A 21,273-nucleotide genomic window follows, 5' to 3' on the forward strand; every position below is an offset into this window, starting at 1 on the left:
GCAGGAAATAAATCTCTTCGATGAAAAATATCCTGCCTGTACTAATAAGTAAAAAGACATCCTTATCACCAAAGAGAGGGACTTAAAAGCCAAGAAAGGAGTAGAAATAGACCTAGGGTGCGTGTGTGTGTGTGTGTGTGTGTGTCCCGGGATCCAGTCCCATGTCGGGCTCCCTGCATGGAGCCTGCTTCTCCCTCTGCCTGTGTCTCTGCCTCTCTCTGTGTGTCTCTCATGAATAAATAAATAAAATATTAAAAAAAAAAGAAAGAAAGACTTGGTTTTAAACACCAGCCAGTGCCACCACTCTGCTCACTGGATTAATTTGGGCAAAGTCATCAAATGTCCCTAAGTTTCATCTTCATACTTTGAGAAATGAAGATACTAATAGTGATTACTCTGTGAGATTGTTTTGAGAAGAAACTAGGAAAATGCATGCAGTGGCCCAGTGCCAAGCACATAGTTAAATGTACAGAAATGTTAGCTATTAGATTTAGTGCAGTTTTTTATTAATGGCCATTTCATGCAGACCTACGTACTGTAGGCTACAGAGGGGACCAAAGATCTTTCTCATGTGTTCGGCAGAAATCTTTTTTCTCCCTTTTGTTTTCTCTGTCTCTTTTCTCTAGCAAGGAAAACGAAACTTAATGACAGCTGCCTGCTGCCTGCTACTTTGAGTTTCACTTTCTTTTCTTTCAACCACAGAGCTCTCAGTAGAACCTTCGTTCTCCACACTGTGGCTGCTGGAGGCATCAAACAGAGCTGCTAACCAGACATTGAAGCTCCATCCAACTCTTAAAAGCAGGTAAGTGACTTTTTGCCATCCGATGTTTCCTAGCTGTGTATGGAAAATTATCTGTTTTCCTTTCTTTGAAAAAGAATTTCAAATTGCTGCTAATGCAATTTCCTCCTTAATTTTTTTAAAAAAAGATTTTATTTATTTATTCATGAGACAGAGAGAGAGAGAGAGAGAGAGAGAGAGAGACAGGCAGAAACACAGGCAGAGGGAGAAGCAGGCCCCATGCAGGGAGCCTGACATGGGACTGGATCCAGGGTCTCCAGGGTCACACCCTGGGCTGAAGGCGGCACTAAACCGCTGAGCCACCTGGGCTGCCCTCCTCCTTAATTTTGTTTTGTTCTTTTTTAATGGAAGTTTCCAACACAGGGCACTGCAGAGAGTAGGTAAACTCCAGTGTAATCTTACACAGTTCTATCAGATATTTTTAAATGACTTGCTTTATCCAATTAGGACAGTTTTTCACTCCTGAAAAACAAAAGCATTACAGATAATGTCGAAGTTCTCTGTGAATCTCTCCTACATTCTTTTCTCTTCCCTTCCTTTCTTGAGGGAAATATTATCCAGACTTTGGTATAAATTGTTGTCTTGCCTGTTTTTTATGCTTTTGGTATACACATATGTATCTAAACATGATCTCTAGTATTGCTTTGTTAACAGTTCATTTAAATGATATCTAAGGGATCCCTGGGTGGCGCAGTGGTTTAGCGCCTGCCTTTGGCCCAGGGCGCGATCCTGGAGACCCGGGATCGAATCCCACGTCAGGCTCCCGGTGCATGGAGCCTGCTTCTCCCTCTGCCTGTGTCTCTGCCTCTCTCTCTCTCTGTGACTATCATAAATAAAAAAAAAAAAAAAAAAAAAAAAAAATAAATGATATCTAAGTGTGTCCATACTAAGTGTGTCATTCTCAACTTGCTTTATTCCACTGAAGATTAATTTTTTGAGCTTTATCAATGTTGATTCAAATAGGTCTAGTTCAGTCACTTCAGTGCTCTTTAATATTTCATTGTGTGAATATGCCAAAATGTGTACATCCAATCTCCTAATGTCATCCTAAACAATGCTGCTATGAATGTAGTTGTTCCCCAGAATGATGCATGTCTGTCAAATAATGTGAATATTATTGAATCTCCATATCCAGGTCAACTTGCTATTGCCGGACTTTTGTTTGAATGCGATATGACATCTCATTATTGTTTAATTTACAGTTCTTTGTTTCTAGAATGGCTGAACATTTTTTTCTATGTTTATAGTTCATTTGAGTTACCTCATCTGTGAATGTCTTCTTCGTATACTTTGACTGCTTTTCCATTAGAGACGGTTTTTCCATTAGATGTGACATACGTACGTGCACACACACACCCATTATGATATTACTCAGCTATAAAAAAGGACGAGATCTTGCCATTTGGGACAACACGGGTGGATCTAGAGGAGATTATGGTAAATGAAATAAGCCAAAGAAAAATGCCATCGGATTTCTCTTGCATGTGGAATCTAAAAAAAACAAAGCAAATGAATAAACAGTATGGGTTTATTCATGTGTTCTACTTTTTCTCTTGGTTTCCTATCCTGTTGTTTCATTTCCTCTTGTGTTTATGATGAACGTGAATCACTGAATATAAAAAAAAAACGTGGAGATCATTTGAAGCTAGAAAGATGTTCTCTTCATCTAGACAAGATTTGTTTTGTATTTGCCACGCAGCTTGGAGACATAAGCAATCTTCATTTATCCTAACACAATCATAGATGGGAAGTACTTAGGAGATGGAGTCAAGCCTGTCCGTTTCCAGTCCACTCTTCCTTCTACCCTGTAGGTCTTCAGAATCCTTGCCCACGGTGGCTTAGTCAGTTAAATGTCTGCATTCGGCTCCATTCATGATCCTGGAGTCCTGGGATGGAGCCCCTGTGATTAAACCCCACATCACCAAATAGGGCTCCTTGCTCAGCAGGAGATTGCCTCTCCCTCTTCCTCTCCCCCTCCCTCTGCTTCTGTTTTCTCTCTCTCTTGCTCACTCACTGTCTCTCATATAAATAAATAAACAAAAATTTTAAAAAATAATCCTTGCCCATGACCTGAGAGGAGGATTGCCAAGACATCCTCTTTGTTGCACTATAGTCCTCTAAGTCTGGGAGTCTAGTAAAACTTTTGCCTAACATCTCAGCATCTTTGGCATCTCTTCTAAAGCTAACAGATGCTCCTTAGGGAAATGTGCTCCCAAATGCCAAGCTTATGTCTCCGTGTTCACTTATTTTCCAAATCTTAGCCCTCCACTGTTTTCAAATATATGTATTTACAATTTATCCTGTGTTCTCTTATTGAAAGAATATTGAAAGAATTGAAAGATTCTTATTGAAAGAATAAGAAAGAATTGAAAGAATTGGCATGATGGCTCATGGTTTATGCTGCTGTAGGACCTCAATGTCTTTTAAATCCTTTCATAGGTCAATTTCTTTCTTTGGGAACTGTTTTCTATATAAGTTCTTTTTTCCTACCTTCTAATCAATGGGTTGGTCAACTATGGCCTGTGTGACACCCACCTGTTTTGGTAAAAAGGGCTTTACATATTGTCTCTGTTTTTGTGTCACATTGGCAAAGTTGAGTCATTGTGGCAGAGGCCATATGGCCCGCAAAGCCTAAAATATTTACTGTTTGTTATTAAGAAAAACATTTGCTGATCAGTGTTCTAATTTATTAATCTTACTTTATTCTTTATCTAGGCTTGCATTTATTTTGTCTTTTTATTTCTAAATTATCTATTTTTTTCATATGTACCGCTATTGTTCCATATCTATATGTTTTTTTTGCCTTGTAATCCAAATAATGTTTTCACTGGGGCAGAGGAAAAAAATGCTCTGGAGCTAGAAGCAGAAATCTGTGCTTTAAACCACTATGATATACTAACTAGCCTCTTAACCTGTTGTTGTTTTCCTATCAGATACAGAACAATGGCAGTCACAACCAGATTGACATGGAATGAGGAGAAAAGACTGCAAAAGCTTCTTGGGAACGTGTCCTTGAGACTTCTTTATAAGTCTAGTGTTCACCAAAGTGACATTTTTTATATGCTTGAGAGGTGCATTCATCAGGGACCTACTGTTACAATAATTTACTTTTCTGAAGTTTTATGGGTGGTCTTTATGCTTGAGCATTATCTTGAAAAGTCTGATAAGTTAACAAGGCCAAATCCTTCCCTCAAGTTTTCATTTCGAAAGGATAGAGAAAGTGAAATAACTGGAATTTTAGAAACAGAAATGAAAATTGTTTCTAAACAACTGGAATTTTATTTCTTTGGCAAAAAGGAGTTCTCTGTAGATCTAGGCAAAGCCATACTTTCTACATACACTTCAAAAGACAATGATTCAGGACAAAACTTCTGCCACAACACCAAGTTTTTGGAATGTGAAGTTTTTCGAGTTGAAGGTATGTTAAATTAGATAATCCAGCATTCTGGTTCTCATCTTTGTGTTTGCGGGTCATAATCAAGCTGCAAGAACAAGGAAAAATGAGAGGAGCAGTCAGATTTCACGCCATCGAATTTCTCTTCCATAAACTTCAAAATGAAACCCAGGGAGCAGAAGAGTATACTACCCAGAAAGTATAGGCAGCTTTGAGCAAAGAAAGGTGAGAGGTATAAGTGGAGACCTGGAGATGGAGAGTTAATGAGAGCAGGGTTTATTTTGGCACATGACCCCTTCTGGGTCAGCTCTAGGATCTCTAGGCATAGTTATGTGAGAGTTTCCAGAGCCAGTTAATGTGTGGGGAGGATAATTTTCCTTTCTTTTCCCATGATGTTGCCAGCTCTGACTCCTAACTAGACGGCTCAGCCCTGAATTATATAGGAAGACTCGCTGCTCCCATTTAGAAGGTAGACTTGGGGAGGTTTAGCCAGGTAACTTAAAAAAAACTTATTATGCTATGTTTATTGCCTACAGGGATTAAGGATGATACAAACTACATAAGCAAGATAACAAGAGCCATGAAGTAAGTTAGGTTCTTGGATTATCTATTACTCATTTTAATTAGAACACTTCTATAAATGGCATTGGAAATGACATCGTAAAATAAAGATCACATAACTTGGAGTGATACCAGTGAGTTATTATGTTACTTACATAAAACATTCGAGGCAATTTACAGCGACAACAGAAGCAAAATCACTACCAACTGTGATCCTTTAAAAATCTACCTGGTGACAGTTTGACTTTATGTTTCACTTTGGACTTGCTAGATTCTAGGTTTTCCAGACAGAAAAGTCTAGGTGTCTATTTCAGATAATTCCTCTGACACCTTTCCCTGGGAATAAAGTTTTTTGGGGGAGTTTCAGTAAGTTTTTTTAAAAAAAGCCCCCTCACCCCAATTTATAGATAAATATCTGCATTGCATGTATATTATTTTTCCTTAATATGATATTATTGCTGATATAATGCTCATCTTCAGTAGCTGAATTTGTTAGACTTGGGTGGTCTAGGGCTCATAGTTTAACAGTGATTTGGTTGCTGGTTAATGTTCAACTTTATTTGGATATCGATAAACACATTTTCTTCAAGTACAAAATGCGTAACCTTAGACCCTTTCAAATCATATGATAGGTGTTAATGCCAAGATAAATAAGTACTTAAAACATACTTTTAAAGGGAAGAAAAGAAGCAGCAGGAGAATTGTACCGCTCCTCTGGAAATTTGGCTGTTGTCTTTAAGTACTGCGTATTATTTGACAGGTACAGAAATCCACTTGTAGCCGAACTCAGAGCCTACAAGCCCTGTGTACACATTATTTCAGAAATTCGTATTCTCTTGCTGGGTCCAACTGGGTCTGGAAAGTCTAGTTTTATCAATTCAGTGAAGTCTATTTTCCGAGGCCAGAGGACTCGCCATGCCCCAGTGGGTGCTGATATCACCAGCATTACTGAGCAGGTGAGTTATTTAAGGATTTCCTGAGGCTTTTGTTTTATCGATTACAACTATTCGGTGGTGTGTTTGTTTCTTAGCTGTTTTCTCTGAGATCATTAACCTCCTCCCAATCCACAAGCAATTAAATGCTAAATCAAATGTAAAACAAGAGTCAAATGGTAACTCAGAATTCCCTCCTTGAGTTGTGTTTCACTGAGAGGCTTTCCATTTTTATGCATGCAAGAAGCAGTTACAGGGAGAATGATTTTTGGTATTTGCAAAAAAAAAACCACTAAAATTTAATAAACTTTATAGAAATCTTTGTCCATGATATCAGAAGTCAGTTTTACTCATGCCCCACATGGTTGTATCTGGATTGAAATTCTTTCTTCCTATGATAAAAATAATGAAAATGATGTATTACAACACTTTTCCATTTGACAAGACATCTTATAAGAAATGATCGTGAAAAGCAAGATAGCATTTCACTTTGGTGGGTCAACCGTCAAAGGGTAAATCTATCAGTGGTCCTACAAATACCATCTTACTTGTTAACAAATGTTAAGTACTAATATCATTTTTATTCATCTGTTCATCTAAAGATCTACAAAGTACGGTGGAAAAACTTTCTTCCATTTTGTGCTTTTCAATGTTACATACTCAAGTAAAAATATTAAGACGAATGAATAGAACATTTCATAATCCAACTCTGTTTTTCTGTGACTGCTACAAGCAAATAGTGCCTTACTGATTGGAAATACGCTGTGCACTGTCAGTGCAAAATTTAGCGTAAGACAGTTATGGCCCATTTTAGTTTTGTGTCACATTTAATAAATGAAAGCATTTTCTAAGACCTTCAAGACCCTCATCTTATTTCTTGATGTTGACTAGATTCTACTTATTTGACTGGCTTTATTTTGGTATATTAGCCTAGTCTCAGAAGCCGAAGCAAGGTATCGCAATAGTAATTCAATACACTAAGCGTTGATTGACATATTTCTATTTGTTAAATATTGTCTTGGCAACAAAGACCTAAATACAAATAGAAGCTCGTCTTTTTATTCAGGGATTTATAGATAATAAATTTTTAGATAATAAGCAAATAAGTACTATTCAATGTGATGGATGCTGTAATAAAGGTACTCATCAGAACAGGATTGATCTCCCTCTTTTTCATGTTGAAAGCTCCAAAGGCATGGCTTTAAGGGAAGATGTAGATCCGAAAGTCCAAATGAAAGGCAAATACTTCTATATAAACTGAAGGAACACGAGACAGAATGTCAGGGAAACAGAATATTTTATTTCTCAAGAGACCTTTCTCTTTGAAGAATTAAATTTATGAAGAAAACAGATTAATGAAGACTATGAATGCGCCCACTGATCTTGAAATTTTACAACGCACTTTAAGTATGTAACTCGACTGCTTTGTGTAAGTCCCTTCAGGTGGAGGCACCAGTAGTAGTTCCCTTTCACTTAGATCAGAATATCTAATGGGATTGCTCCTAGGCATTGGGCTTATCGCCCAATGGAGCTTTTGACCCCATTCCAGATTACAGTAGCATTTTAGAGGGGTTCTCAACTGCCAGGTCTGGAACAGGAGAATTGTGATTCAAGTGTTGTCTGTTATCTCTGAGAAGTACGTTTCTGTGTGATTCTTCCTATGTCTTCCATACTTGTGCCTGTGCGGAAGTGTGTTTGATCAATAAAAAATTTTCAGAGTTCTGAAAAATACTCTTGGTATCAGATGGAGTGTGTTTCTTTAGGAAAGAAGACTTGTTAAAGTGGAGCTTCTCAAAGTGAGATTTGCAGACCCCTAAGGATTCCTGAGAACATTTTAGGGGATCCGTGAGTTTAAAATTATTTGTGTAATAATACTTAGATGGTTTTGCTTATTCTCATATGCTGACATTTGAACTGATCATACAAAAGTAGTTTTACTTGTTGGCTGGCACTTTAGCATGAATCAAGCAATGGCACCAAGCACTATTAGTAATCACTGTGTATGCTCTTATCACTTGCAGTAAAACAAACAAAATGCTAATTTCACTTAAGAATGTAATTGATGACTAAGTAACAACTATTGATTTTATTTAAACTCAACTTTTGAGGGATTCCTGGGTGGCTCAGTGGTTGAATGTCTGCTTTTGGCTCAGGTCATGATCCTGGGGTCCTGGGATCAAGGCCCACATCAGACCCCCTGCGGGGAGCCTGCTTCTCCCTCTTCCTTTTTTTTTTTTTTTTCTTCTCCCTCTTCCTATGTCTGCCTCTCTCTCTGTGTCTCTCATGAATAAATAAATAAAATCTTTAAAAAAAAGACCTCAACTTTTGAGAACACATTATTTTAATATTTTGTGTGATAAAATTGGAAGTACATTCAAAGGGTTTTTAAGTATATCAAGATATGGTGGTTGTTAAGCTAAGATGCTGGTGCAATTGAGTGTGAGCTGAACTTTTCTCATGTAATGTCATTTTTAATTGAGAAGACAATTGACAGACTTGCTTATTCATACTTAGGTATTTGGTAGACATTAATAGACAATGCACAAAGTGAGCATATCATTACAAGAAAAGCAACCAACCAGCAATGTTTGTTGCCAGTGATAACATTTGAACTTTTAAGAAAAATTAGAACTTTGGGAAACCTGTATCCATCACTTTGAGCTCCATAACTTCATAACTGAAAGACATACCTGATGAGATTAATGGTGTTAGTAACAAATATGATGTTTTAATATTGTGTGGTGAAATGTGCCAATATTTAGAAGATCTAGATAAGCCAAGGAACCAATATTTTCAAATGACCAAATGCATTGGGTTAGTAAGTCATGCATGGGTAAAAAATACATTCAAAGCATAAGATAGATCAATGAATTTAATGTAGCTGAGTATGAAAATGTCACAGATTCCACATTGTAGCTAACCTTTGGAGAAATTATCACTTATTGAGCTTTGATGGATTATTAATGAGGAATAGCCACAATTCTCTGAAAGCTGTTAAATTAAACACTCTTTCCTTTTCCTACTACATACATGTATGCGAGATAGATTTTCTTCATACACTTCAAACGAAATGATATATCACAACAGATTGAATTCAGAGGCAGATATGAGACTCTAGCCATCTTATATTAATCCAGATAATAAAGAGAATTGCAAAAAGTAAATTGGTCCTGCTCTTTTTAATGCTTTTTGGATAATTTATTTTTTTTAATAAAAATATATTTTAGGTTAATATGCAACAGATTTATAATTGTATTCTTAAATGATTTAAGAATTCATTTGAAATTTTGTTCAGTTTAAAATTTTTAGTATGTTAAATATCAATAGATATAACCTACATAAATAAAATATCTTTGAGATTCTCAATAATTTTTCCCCAAGATGTTTGAGGACCACAGTGTTAAAATATTAACCACTCTCTGTTTTTCCTATTGTCATGTCTTGAATGCTAGTTGAAGAATGAGTTTTTACCTTTGATATACTTTGTTTTATAGTATAGGATATATCCTATTAAATATGGGAAATATGGCACATGTCTGCAATTTAGCTTGTGTGACTCCATGGGGATACATGAGAAAGAAGGAGTAGGATTGTGCATGGAAGACATACCCTACATCTTAAAAGGCTGCGTGCCAGACAGATACCAGGTAAGAATTCTCCAATCTCTCAAAAGTTTTAAATCAGTTTCATCAATGCTTTTTGTTAAATTTTTATCCCATAAGGCAGTTTCAACTGTCTTTAAGATGTTTTCAACATCAACAAATACTATTCTACGTTGGGTGATTAAGTGTTCATATAGGTAAAGTAGAGTAACTTATTTTCTATAGCAATAAGAAATAAAGCCTGGGATGCTTGGCTGGCTCAGTTGATAGAACTTGTGACTCTTGAACTCAGGGTCATAAGTTTGAGTTCCACAATGAATATGACGATTACTTAAAAAAATGGGACCTCAGAGGAAAAAAAAAGAAAGAAAAGAAATACAGCCAAAAGGCAGCATTTTACTCATACAGATTCTAGAAAAAGGACAAGAAGAAGTCGTGTTTATATCACTCTTTACAATATTGTAAAATTGTAAAAGATAGGAAAATAATAGTTTAATCTCATGCACTTTTTTGATCAATCAGACAAAATAGTGGAACAATTAAACACTTTTTGTTGAAGTGTTGTATTGTTATACTGTCAGTACTTGGGAATCACACTTAAATGCTACTTAAACACCTACATTCAAAGGTTGACTCTGCCACGAGTTCGATGTGTACCCATAAGCAAGTTATACACTTGTCTCTGTAAGTTTTAATTTTTCATATGTAAAATGTAGGTAATAATAATAATGCCCACTTCATAGGGTGCCCGAGAAGATAAATGAGATGATGTACTTTAAATTCTCAAAAGGTCAACCATTATTGTCACCTTTCTTTTAGGCATTGGGTATGATACAATCAGCCTCAATTTCTGAACAGTGAATTCTGTTGCCTTTCATTTGTGCTTGATTGGAAACCTTAATTATGTACTTATATATTTAAAAACCACGATTAAAAACCTAATTTGTGCCAGACACTATGCTAGTTACTGGAAACACATAACTGACTAAGAACATAATTTTTATCCTCACAATCCAAGGAGACATAAGTTACAGGGAGATGGAACAGAGCAGAGAGATGGGAGAAATTGTGAACCTATGAGAACCTTCATTTTTCACAACAGAGAGGCAGTCAGTTCAATCCAACATTGAAACATATGGGTAAAAAAATAATGAATGTAGCCCTTTATGATACTTTAAAATCTATTTTCTTAATCCTAGAAAGATGATTGTTCGGTGGTAAGGAGATAATAACTTGAAATTTGGTATTTCTTCTGTTTTATCTTAATTTCTTTTTCTTCTGTAAAATTAAAGAAATTATAGTATTTTATTTTAAAATGTATTTTCCATCTATCTTTCACTCTCCTTTTTTCTCTATCCATTAGTCCATTTAAGTACACAAAATATTTAGAGAGAAGTCCTAAATGATGTGTAACCAATATCAATGGTAGTTTTGTTTTGTTTTGTTTTGTTTTGTTTTTCTGGAGACTGGAATGTGAAACTAGCTTTTTAAATAGTTTGTACTTTCCTGAAATATTTCCAGTATGGATAATATAAAGTATGTATAATTCTCATTTTCACCAATGCAATGAAGTGTTTTTTTTTTCCATAAGAAAGATATAATAACATTACACTCATAGTGGAGAGGAAGTATGGAAGGGGTACTACTTATTAACTTGAGGGAAGAGTGGCTAGAGGAAGAAAAGTTGGAGGTTAGTGGTAGTTGCATTTGAAGCATGAATGTGTCATAAAGAACTCAGTTAATAATCTCTAAATGTTATCTTATGTTTCCATATCAGTTGAATCCCAATAGACCAATTACACCCAATCATCCTACCTTCATCTCCTCTCCATCGCTGAAGGACAGGATTCACTGTGTGGCTTATGTCTTAGATATCAACTCTATCCAAGATCTCTCCTCTAAGATGGTGGCAAAGTTAAAACAAATTCAAAAAGAAGTCTTGAAATGTGGTGAGTCTCATTATCCTTATGAAAAACCTTTAATTTTGAAATAATCACAGATTCACAGGAAGTTGGAAAGAGAGTTCAGAGAGGGCCTATGCACTCTATACCCTACTTCCTGAGTCCTGGGTTGGTTGGTGGCAATAGCAGACACAGATCAATCATGTATTTTTTTTGTCACATGTGATGTTCCAGTGGCTTGGTAGGATAGTCACTTCCCCACATTATGTGACCTGATCAAAACCAGGAAATCGACACTGTTATAATGTGTGTGTGTGGCTCTGTATTGTTTTATTACATGTGTACATTTAAAAGTAGTGAGTGGGTCTCCTTGACTTACAATCTAGGTGCTTTCCAGTCTGTTGCTTTCTTACTAGATCTCAGGGTGATTGGGTTCGTGTGGAAACCCTTTAGGATTGGGATCTCTGTTCTTTATAGTTCTATGATTCTCCTGGTCTTAATCCCCATTGATTTTCAAGGCTAGATATTGTGGGGGCTTGTCTTTCTGGGGCCAACCCCCAGGGTTGTGGTGCCTGATGTGGGGCACATTCCCTTTATTCCTTGAGAAAGAGTTCATATTTTTTTTTGAATCCCACCTGATTGTAGGGTCACTGCATCTGGAGTGGGATCCTGGGTAAGGCAGTGTCTCTGCCTCTCATACCCTTCTAGATGTACTACTTTTGTTTTTTTGTTGTGGAGATATTATTCATCTGGTTGTCGGGTCCTTTTCAGAAAAAATTATTTCATATGTAGCTATAAATTTATTGTGTCTCCAGGTGGAGATGAGTTCACAGTTTTCCTATACTGCCATCTTCAATTCCTCCTCCATGGGAATTTTAGAATTACTTTGTCTATTTCTACAAAAAAAACTTGATTGGATACTGATAGTAATTATATTAAACACATATATCAATTTGGGGAGAATTGACATCTTATTCTGTGGAGTCTTCCAATCCGTGAACATACTTGGTCTATTCATTTATTCAGATCTTTGATTTCTTTCAAAAGTGCTCCACATTTTTTAAGATTCAAGTTCCGTACACGTTTATTAGATTTATACCTAAGTGTTTAATTTTTTAAAATGGTATCATATTTGTATTGGTTTCCAGATGCTTATTGCTGGTACCTCACATTACAATAGAATTTTGCATGCAGATCTTGTTTCTTGTGGCCTTGCTGAGCTCACTTATTAGTTCTAGGAAAGGATTTTTATTTTTTTCGATTTTCATGACATTTTCAATAGGGGTAATTTTGTCTTTCTCTTTAATCTGTATGCCTTTTATTTTCTTCGCTTGTCATGTTGTTCTGCCTAGAAGTTCCAGTACTATGTTGAGTAAAAGTGGTAAGAGCAGATAACTCTGTGGTGTTTCTGATCTTAGGAGGAAAATATTCTGTGTTTCACCATTATAAATACAGCAAAAGGCTTTTTTACAGTTGTTCTTTGTCAGTTTGAGGAAGTTCTTTATTCTTAGTTCTCTGAGAGTTTTTGTTTCCTTACCATGAATGGCTGTTGAATGTTATCAAATAGATTTTCCCCACATATTGATATAATCATGCAGAGTTTTTCTTTATCTTCTTAATATGGTGGATTATATTGGTTCTTGAATCTCTCGAGCCAGCCTTGTCTCCTTAGAATAAAAGCCGTGTAATCATGATATATAATTCTTTTCACATAGTGCTGAATCTATTGATAATATTTTGTTAAAATATTTATATCTATATTTATGAAAGATGTTGATCTGTAGTTCTCCCGCCCCTGGTTGGTGTTTTTGTCAGGTTTTGGTGTTAGAGTACACTAAATTCAAAAAATGAGTTGGAAAGTATTCTTCTTCCACTTTCTGTTTATTCATTCATTCATTCATTCATTCATTCATGAGAGACACAGAGAGAGAGGCAGAGACACAGGCAGAGGGAGAAGCAGGCTCCCTGCGGGGAGCTTGATACAGTACTTGATCTCAGGAACCCTGGGATCATGACCTGAGCCAAAGGCAGATGCTCAGCCACTGAACCACCCAGGTGCCCCTCCTCTTCCATTTTCTTGAAGAGAATGTGAAGAATTGGTGCTAATTTCTATTAAAATGTTTGGTAGAGTTTTTCAATGAAATCATCTGAGTATGGAGATTTCTTTTTTAGCGTTTTTGATATAAAAAATTAATTTTAAAATAGTTAGCAAGCTATTAAAATAATCTATTTCATATTAGGCAAATTGGGATAGTTTGTAGTTTTTAGTTCAGTCTATTCCATCCAAGTTGTCAGATTTATGTGTGTAGAGTTGTTCATAGCATTTCCTTATTATTCCTTTTATGTCTGTGGGGTGTGTAGGAATATCCTGTGTCCTTCCTAATGTTAGTGATTTGTGTCTTATCTTTTGTTCTGACACTATTTCTAAAAGTTTGTCAATTGTATTGATCTTTTCAAGGAACCATGTTTTTGTTTCATAGATTTTTAAATTGTTTTTCTGTTTTCAATTTGTTCATTGATTTCTGCTCTTTTGGATTTCTTTCATCTTCCTGATTTGGATATAATTTGCTTTCTTTTTACTAGGTTTTTGAGGGGAGGGACTTAGATTGTTGATTTTGGACTTTTTTCCTCTTCTATTATAAGCATTGAGTCCTACACATTTTCCTGTAAACAGTTCTTCAGTGATCTACACAGATTTTGATATGCTGTATCTTTATTATCTTCCAGTTTAATGTATTTTTTCTTTCCCTTGAAACTTCCTTTATGACTCATGAGTTATTTAGAATGTTTTGTATAGTTTTTAAGTGCTTGGGGTTTTTCTTGTTACCACTTGGTTACTGACTTACAGTTTGATCCATTATGGTCAAAGGACACTCTCTGATTTAAATTCTTTAAATTGCTCTTGAAATTAAATTATGTCTTAGTCTATAGTATATTTTGGTAAATGTTCCACGGATGCTTGAAAATTATGTGTATGTTCTATAAATTTGATTAGATTTTCTTGGTTTTGGTATGACAAGTCATTTTTGTTTATACCTTTAATGTTTGGGGTATGTTTGAGACTCTGAATCTTATTTATTTTCTTTTTCTTTTTTAAGATTTTACTTATTTGAGAAAGACAGAGAGCATAAGTGAGGGGAGGGAGAGGGACAAGCACATTCCACACTGAGTGCAGAGCCCAACTTGGGGCTCCCTCCTATGACCTTGACACTATGACCCAAGCCAAAAATCAAGAGTCAAATGCCCAACCAACTGAGCCACCTAGGTGCCCCTGGATCTTATTTAAATCTTGCGTTTAGCAGACCTCTTGTGACACTGTGCTTGTGGATCTGCAAGTGTAGGTTCCCCATTAGGCCTTGGTTGACACCTTCAGGGGGAAGCAAACTTTGTTCTTCCTCCCCATATGACCTTCACTGATACCAAAGGAGGCTAGGAGCCTTCTTAAGACTGGATGAATGGTGATTAAAGTTTTGCTGTTTTGGTTGGCCTCCTCTGACACTGGTAAAGAGGGTGGGAGCACCCTACCCTAATGATTGGGGTAGAAGTCCAGGAACCCCAAGTAGCTTCCATTGATACCATCAAGAGGGACCTAGAAAATTACAGGTATAAAAGTCCTGGCTCCTTACTTATTCTTCTTCTGTGATACTATCCTGGCATAGTGTGGAGGATGGAGAAGGGAAGAGACACTTCTGTGGATGGGACTGCAGCTCTTTCTTGGTGTTTGGCTGGGATAGTGTATCTCTGTTGTGTGAAAGTTTTCTGTCTTGCTAGGTTGCTTCTTTTCTCATGCTTGGTTAGAGACAGCAGTCTTCCTGCCTTCTCCTCCCTTTCTCCCCCTCTTCCCTTTCCCTTTCCTTCCCATTTTGTTCCTTTCATTCCTTTTCCTTTCACCAGCTCCAATTGGCTTTTTCCATAGTGTGCTCTTCTCCAGCAGCCAATATAGGATTTATGAAGTAAAAAAGAAAATCTAGAGAACTCACCACCATATTGTTCCTTGGATCCTGAGGTCCTTTCCCAGTGTTAATTCTTCTCTTCACCTTTCAATATTTGTGTTTGATTATAAATAATGTCTAGTGCTTCTAATTGTATTTAGAAAGAAGAATAGGGAAACGTATATTGGTTCCATGCGGTCAGTGTGACATACCAAGTTAACAAAATGATGGATAAAATAATCATATTATTATCATATAATCATTTCAATAGATGCAGAAAAATAATTTGACAAAACTCAACATCCACCTATGATAAAAATTCTCAACAAAGCATATATAGAGGGAATGCTATCCCAACATAATAAAGGCCATATATAACAAACCCACAGCTAAAGTCATACTTACTGAAGAAAAGCTGAAAGATGTCCAAATTGGAAAAGAAATAAAACTGTCTTTAATTGCAGATGACAAGTTATTATATTATAAAATCCTAAAGACTTCACGAAAGAACTATTAAAACTAATAAATTCAAAAAAACTAATAAATTCAGTAAAGTTGTAGCATACAAAATTTATATGCAAAAATCTGTTGCATTTCTGTATACTAATTATGAGTTTACATTAATAATTTATTTAATTATATCAAAAAGAATAAGATATCTAGGAATAAATTTAACCAAGGAAATGAGAGACCTGCATACTGAAAACTACAAGATGTTAGTGTAAGAAATCGAAGAAGACACAAATAAATAGAAAGATATTCTGTACTTAGAGATTAGAAGAATTCATATTAAGGTGCACATACCCTCCAAAGCAACGTACAAATTCAATGCTATCCTTATCAAAATTCCAATGGTGTTTTTTATAGAAATAGAATGAACAATACTAAAATTTGTATGGAACCACCAAAGACCCCAAAGAGCCAAAACAATTTGAGAAAGAAGAACAAGGCTGGAAGCATTGTGTGCTATTAACATAAAAATGAATACATAAAATCAATAGAACAGAATAGAGAGCCCAGAAATAAATCCACACATTTTGGTCAATTGATTTATGACAAAGGGGCCAATAATATACGGTGGCAAAAGACAGTCTCTTCAATAAATGATGTTGGGAAAACTGGACAGCCACATGTAAAAGAACAAAACTCAACCACTATCTTACACCATACACAAAAATCAACTCCAAATGGATTTTAGTCTTGAAGTTAGACCTGGAATCATAAAACTCCTAAAAGAAAACATAGGTGGTAAGCTCCTCACCATAGGTCTTGGAGATGATTTACTGAATCTGGCATCAAAAGTAAAAGCAACAAAAGCAAAAATAAGCAAATGGAACTGCAGCAGCCTAAAAAGCTTCTGCACAGCAAAGGAAACTATCAGTAAAATAAAAAAGGCAGCCTACTGAATGAAAGAAAATATTTGCAAATCATGTAACTGATAAGAGATTGATATCAAAAATAAATAAAGGGACACCTGGGTGACTTAGTTGGTTAAGTGTCTGACTCTTGATTTTGACTCGGGTCGTGATCTTAGGGTCCTGGGATCGAGCTTCAAGTTGGACACTGCGTTCACTCAGTGGGGAGTCTGCTTGAGGATTCTCTCTCTCTCTCTCTCTCTCTCTCCCTCTCTCTGCTCTCACTCTCTCTCTCTAAAATAAATAAATCTTTAAAAAGATCAAATATATAAGAATTCATACCAATAAAAACCAAAACAAGACATAAAAAACAATCTGATTAAAAATGAGCAGAAGACAAGTGAATAGCTTCCCTAAGAAGATACACAGGAGGCCATAAGGTACCTGGAAAGATGCTCAGCATCATTAATCATCAAGGAAATGCTAAATAAAACCATAATGAGATATCATATCATACCTGCTAGAATGACTGTTAACAAAAAGACGGAATAACAAGTATTGGTGAGGATGTGAAAAAAAAGGGAATACTTGTACACCATTAGTGGGCATATAAACTGTTGAAACTGGGAAAATAGTCTAGAGGTTCCTCAAAAAATTAAAATTAAAAATAGAACTACCAAGCAATCCAGAAATTCTACTTTTGGGTATTTATCAAAGAAAATGAAAATGAATCTTGGTTTTATATATTTTCCTGGGGAAGCATTTGTTAGTGAAGCAGAACTTTGATTCAGTTAGAAGCCAATTGGGAGAGGGCAAGAGGTCTTTAGTAGAACTGTGAAATATGTGTCTTGCTTTTACAAATATTCACACATAACCCTCCTCACTTTCTGGGGTTCTTTCTCAGTCTTCAGTGTGCAGCAACCACTTTCACCCCCTCTCCCTCAGATCACTTTATAACACACTATTTGGAATAGTAGATGATTGCAATGTAATGTGCATTTAGTTGCATTAGGAATGATCTCTTGTGTTGAAAGAAAAAGATCATTTCTTCTATTAGAAGAACTTCAGGTTCATATTTTCATTTATTGGGGATATCTCATTTGTTAGATCCTCATCTGATAGAAAGCTGCTTTCACATGTGCTTAATTACCTTGTTGACACATTGCTGTTTATGATAGAAAATAATTGATTTATTTCTTTGCTGTAGGTACAGCATGTGTACTCTTGCTTACTAACATGGATAATTGCAGTACCCTTCCTCAAGACAACTTTTTAAACATGGCTAAAGCTATGACTTCTCAAAGCCAGGTAAAGAATATATTTTTAACCAGGCATTCTTATAATGGTGTTAATAGTGTACGTGTGAATGTGTGTGTGTCTGTGTGTGTGTTTATACTACATACTTATAGGTAAATGAAGAAATGATTCAATTGCCTGGTTAATTCAAGTTTAAGCCCCAGCTTAAAACAATAATTACTTGCATTGTGATTATATTCAGAAGAGAATTTATCAAGCTATTGCCTTTTCAGTTTCTTGAATTACATTTGAATTCAGTCAATTTTCAGATGAGTTATGCTTATCAATTTTTCCACAGATAATGGATGTCAGCAAAATGCTAAGTGTTCCTATTTATAATACCTTCATGGTTGAAAATTATACATCAGAATGGGAGCTGGACCCTTTAAAGGACACTCAGATCCTCTTTGTGCTAAGGCAGATGTTACGGATAGTAGATGACTTCTTAGAGGATATGCCTCTTGAGGAAATAGGTAATCTGGCCCCTTTCTGCTCTTCTCATAAAGCATGGTGCTTTTTGAAAATCTCAGAGTTCTACCTCACTGGATAGCTGGTGCTGATTTGCTTGCTCTAGACCTAATAGCCATGTTAGGATATCTGCTTTGTTTCTATTCTATTTTGTTTTCAGATAAAATTGTAGGAATGTTTCAGCTCTGCATGTGACACCAGTTGCCTTGGTTCTGATACTTGGCTAAATATGGATTGGCATGCCCCAGTTAGAGTCCATCTCTGCTGACAGCTTCCTTATGACTTCTGCTTTCATTCATGTTTTGTCTAGAGTCCCTGACAGCTTCTAACTGATGGTGTCTTCTGGGATCAGTCATATCTCAAGTTCAAAGGCCAACCCTGAGCAGAAGTGGGTTAAGACATGCCCTACTGCAAAACCACCGTTTAGGATTTTAATTTCTGAGACACTCTTCTCAACCTCCCCAGCAAAATGGACTAGCCCCTTACTTATTTGCCTACAGCACTTTATTTAAAACGTGTGTGAGTATGAACACATGGAGTAACAATTTAAAAATGGATAGTTACTTCCCTAAATGGATGGTGAGTTCTTTAAGAAGTAGGGTTTGGCTTTTACATAGCTTTGTATTCATAGAATTTAGCACAGTGCCTGATAGCATGTAAGCATGCTTGCCATTATGCATTCCTCCCAACCTCCCCTGGGTGATAACAGGTACTTAAAATTTTTCTCCTTACAGAAATGAAGACTGTAAGAGAAAGAAATGAAGGAGAGAAAAATGTACATAGAGGAATGAGAATGTTTCACTTATTTCCAGATGAAGATATGAACTTAAGCTAATTAAAAAGAGCAAATATTTCTTAAGAACTTACATGTATTACATGTTATTTCTGTAAAAAAAAAACAACAACAACAAGAGTTTCTTCCTTTAATGAACCTATACCTGACTTGCATGAATTGAATTCTAAACCATCCTCATCATGAGTCCAGTGATCAAATGAGGTTACTAGTGTAAGTCAATGAGAAGGTCGCCCTATACAAGTGCCCATAAGTGATTGTAAGTTCCTCTGGGCAGCTGTAGAAGTTACGACTGTTTAGTAAAGAAAAAAAAAAAAACAATTTCAGAAGATAGGTTTTAGATCCCCCCCCCCCCCGCAAAACCCTAACTCTCTTGTCCAAATCTCTTTGTATTTTTCAAATGAATAGACTTTGGTTCAATAGTTATTGATATTAAAGCTATCTAATGTACTTTTAGTCAGAATTATTGTCTTCTTTGGGAAGTCCTGTGTATTATGAGGGCAAAAATTCCTTGGGGAGAGTTATGGAGAAAGAACTATTTCCTAAAGCAAAGCTAGAGGTAAGGCTGTGCTCCAATGAATGCTCAGGATTCATGATTTAGCGGAAGTGATGGGGAGGGTCTTTAAAAGAAAGGAATAGAATGGTCAGATATTGAAGGGGAGAGCCAGAAGTGGATATTGGAAACAGAAGCAGAGTTCCAGCCAGGATGATTGGGAAGTGGATGTAGGGAGGAACAGGTCCAAAGAGTAAGATGTGTTTTCTCCACATAATTGACGACAAAAACAAGCCTTGACTCTCGTTGGTTAGAAGACTGAAGGTGATTAAAGACTTCTTCCTGGACGTCTTCACCTATCAGGCCATAGCTCATCAATCTCCAGGGGGACTCCGCAAAAATCTGAGCAGAGGAAAGTTTTGCTAGATGTGAAATTAAATTCAAAGTGGAACTTCTTTACTCTGAAGGGGTAGCCTGGAATACCTTCATGAAGGAGATGGAGACCTTGAAAGAAAGAGGAATAACGGAGAGATCAAGAGAGAGGAACAATGAGGGGTTGTCCAGGTGGATCAACATCATTTGAGAGTGTAAAATTGAGGCTAAGTTCCCCCCTTTCTTTGTGTGTTAAAAAGGACAGTGTTAGGTAAAGGATGTCACAGTTTCTAATCCTTCACTACTGTACTACTTTGGGGATACTTAAACATTTAATGGGATTAAATGTATATTTGGGACTTAGGCTGGAAAAGGTTGGTGAGGGGAGCCTCAAAAAGGGAGACTCCTCTTTTATCTGGGAAAGGACCTTTCCTGACTTTGAGGATTCCGCTGATTTTTCTTTACCATCCTAACAGGAGGACTTACCACTTTGCCACACGTTAGAGGCCACCCAGGATTTGGAAAATTTACATAATTTACATAACTTACATAATACCTGTACATACAGGTACAGTCCAGCCAAAGTCACTAAAATATGTGTTAACAAAACAGTGTGAAGGGACATTGTGGATAAAGCACAAACATAGTGGGAAGTAGAACATCACCTGAAGGGAAAGGGATGGTGGAGACAATTTAAGCATCAGTGCAAGAGACTTTGTGTGGTAGGTGGCTGGGTGGGTTGGCTTGTGGCATTAAAAAATGACTTTCTGAACCTAAGTGTGTCTGTTGACAGAGGAATGGATAAAGAATACTAAACACACACACACACACACACACACACACACACACACTGGAATATTCTTCAGCCATGAAAAGAAGGAAATTCTGCTATTTGAGACAACATGGAAGGACCTTACGGGCATTATGCTAAGGACAATAAGTCAGAGAAAGACAAATACTGCATGATCTCACTTATCATGTGAAATCTTAGAAAGCCAAACTCGTAGAAACAGAGTAGAATGATGGTTGCCTGGGGCTGAGGGGTGAGGGGAATGGGGTCATGTCATTTGAAGGGTACAAATATCCAGTTATAAGCTGAGAATGTTCTGGGAATTTGATGTACAACATTGTGACTGTAATCAACAATGAGATATTATATACCTGAAAGTTGCTAGGAGAGTAGGTCTTACATGTTCTCACCACATGTACAAAAAAGGTAATTATTTGAGGTAATGGATGTGTTAACTAGCCTTATTGTGCTAACCATTTTGCAATATATACATGCATCAAATCATCTCATCGAATATCTTAAACTTACACAATTTTAATATGTCAATTATATCTTTTTGTTTGTTTGTTTTCCTGGGGATTTTTA

At 36.3% G+C, this 21,273-nt stretch overlaps 1 protein-coding gene across 2 annotated transcripts; it reads left to right on the forward strand.

The window, feature by feature from the left end:
* Positions 1–664: 664 nt before the first annotated feature.
* IFI44L (interferon induced protein 44 like) lies at positions 665–19,483 on the forward strand. Of its 2 annotated transcripts, none has more exons than XM_072834191.1 (9): positions 665–802; positions 3,733–4,217; positions 4,730–4,778; positions 5,515–5,710; positions 9,181–9,333; positions 11,066–11,237; positions 17,684–17,784; positions 18,071–18,245; positions 18,551–19,483. In XM_072834191.1, the coding sequence occupies exons 2-9, from the start codon at positions 3,743–3,745 to the stop codon at positions 18,571–18,573; spliced, it is 1,344 nt and encodes a 447-aa protein (XP_072690292.1). In that variant the 5' UTR covers positions 665–802; positions 3,733–3,742; the 3' UTR covers positions 18,574–19,483. The 2 variants fall into 2 exon arrangements, with proteins under 2 accessions (XP_072690292.1, XP_072690291.1); XM_072834190.1 differs by having other exon boundaries at positions 18,975–19,175.
* The last annotated feature ends 1,790 nt before the right edge of the window (positions 19,484–21,273 follow it).

The sequence above is a fragment of the Canis lupus genome, chromosome 8 (assembly GCF_048164855.1).
Source record: "Canis lupus baileyi chromosome 8, mCanLup2.hap1, whole genome shotgun sequence".
Lineage (NCBI taxonomy): Eukaryota > Metazoa > Chordata > Mammalia > Carnivora > Canidae > Canis > Canis lupus.

Coding starts and splice junctions, on each gene's coding strand:
- IFI44L (XM_072834190.1), top strand. CDS start 3,743: ATGGCAGTCACAACCAGATTGACATGGAATGAGGAGAAAAGACTGCAA. Junction 4,218..4,729: donor TGAAGTTTTTCGAGTTGAAG/GTATGTTAAATT, acceptor TATTGCCTACAG/GGATTAAGGATGATACAAAC. Junction 4,779..5,514: donor AAGATAACAAGAGCCATGAA/GTAAGTTAGGTT, acceptor ATTATTTGACAG/GTACAGAAATCCACTTGTAG.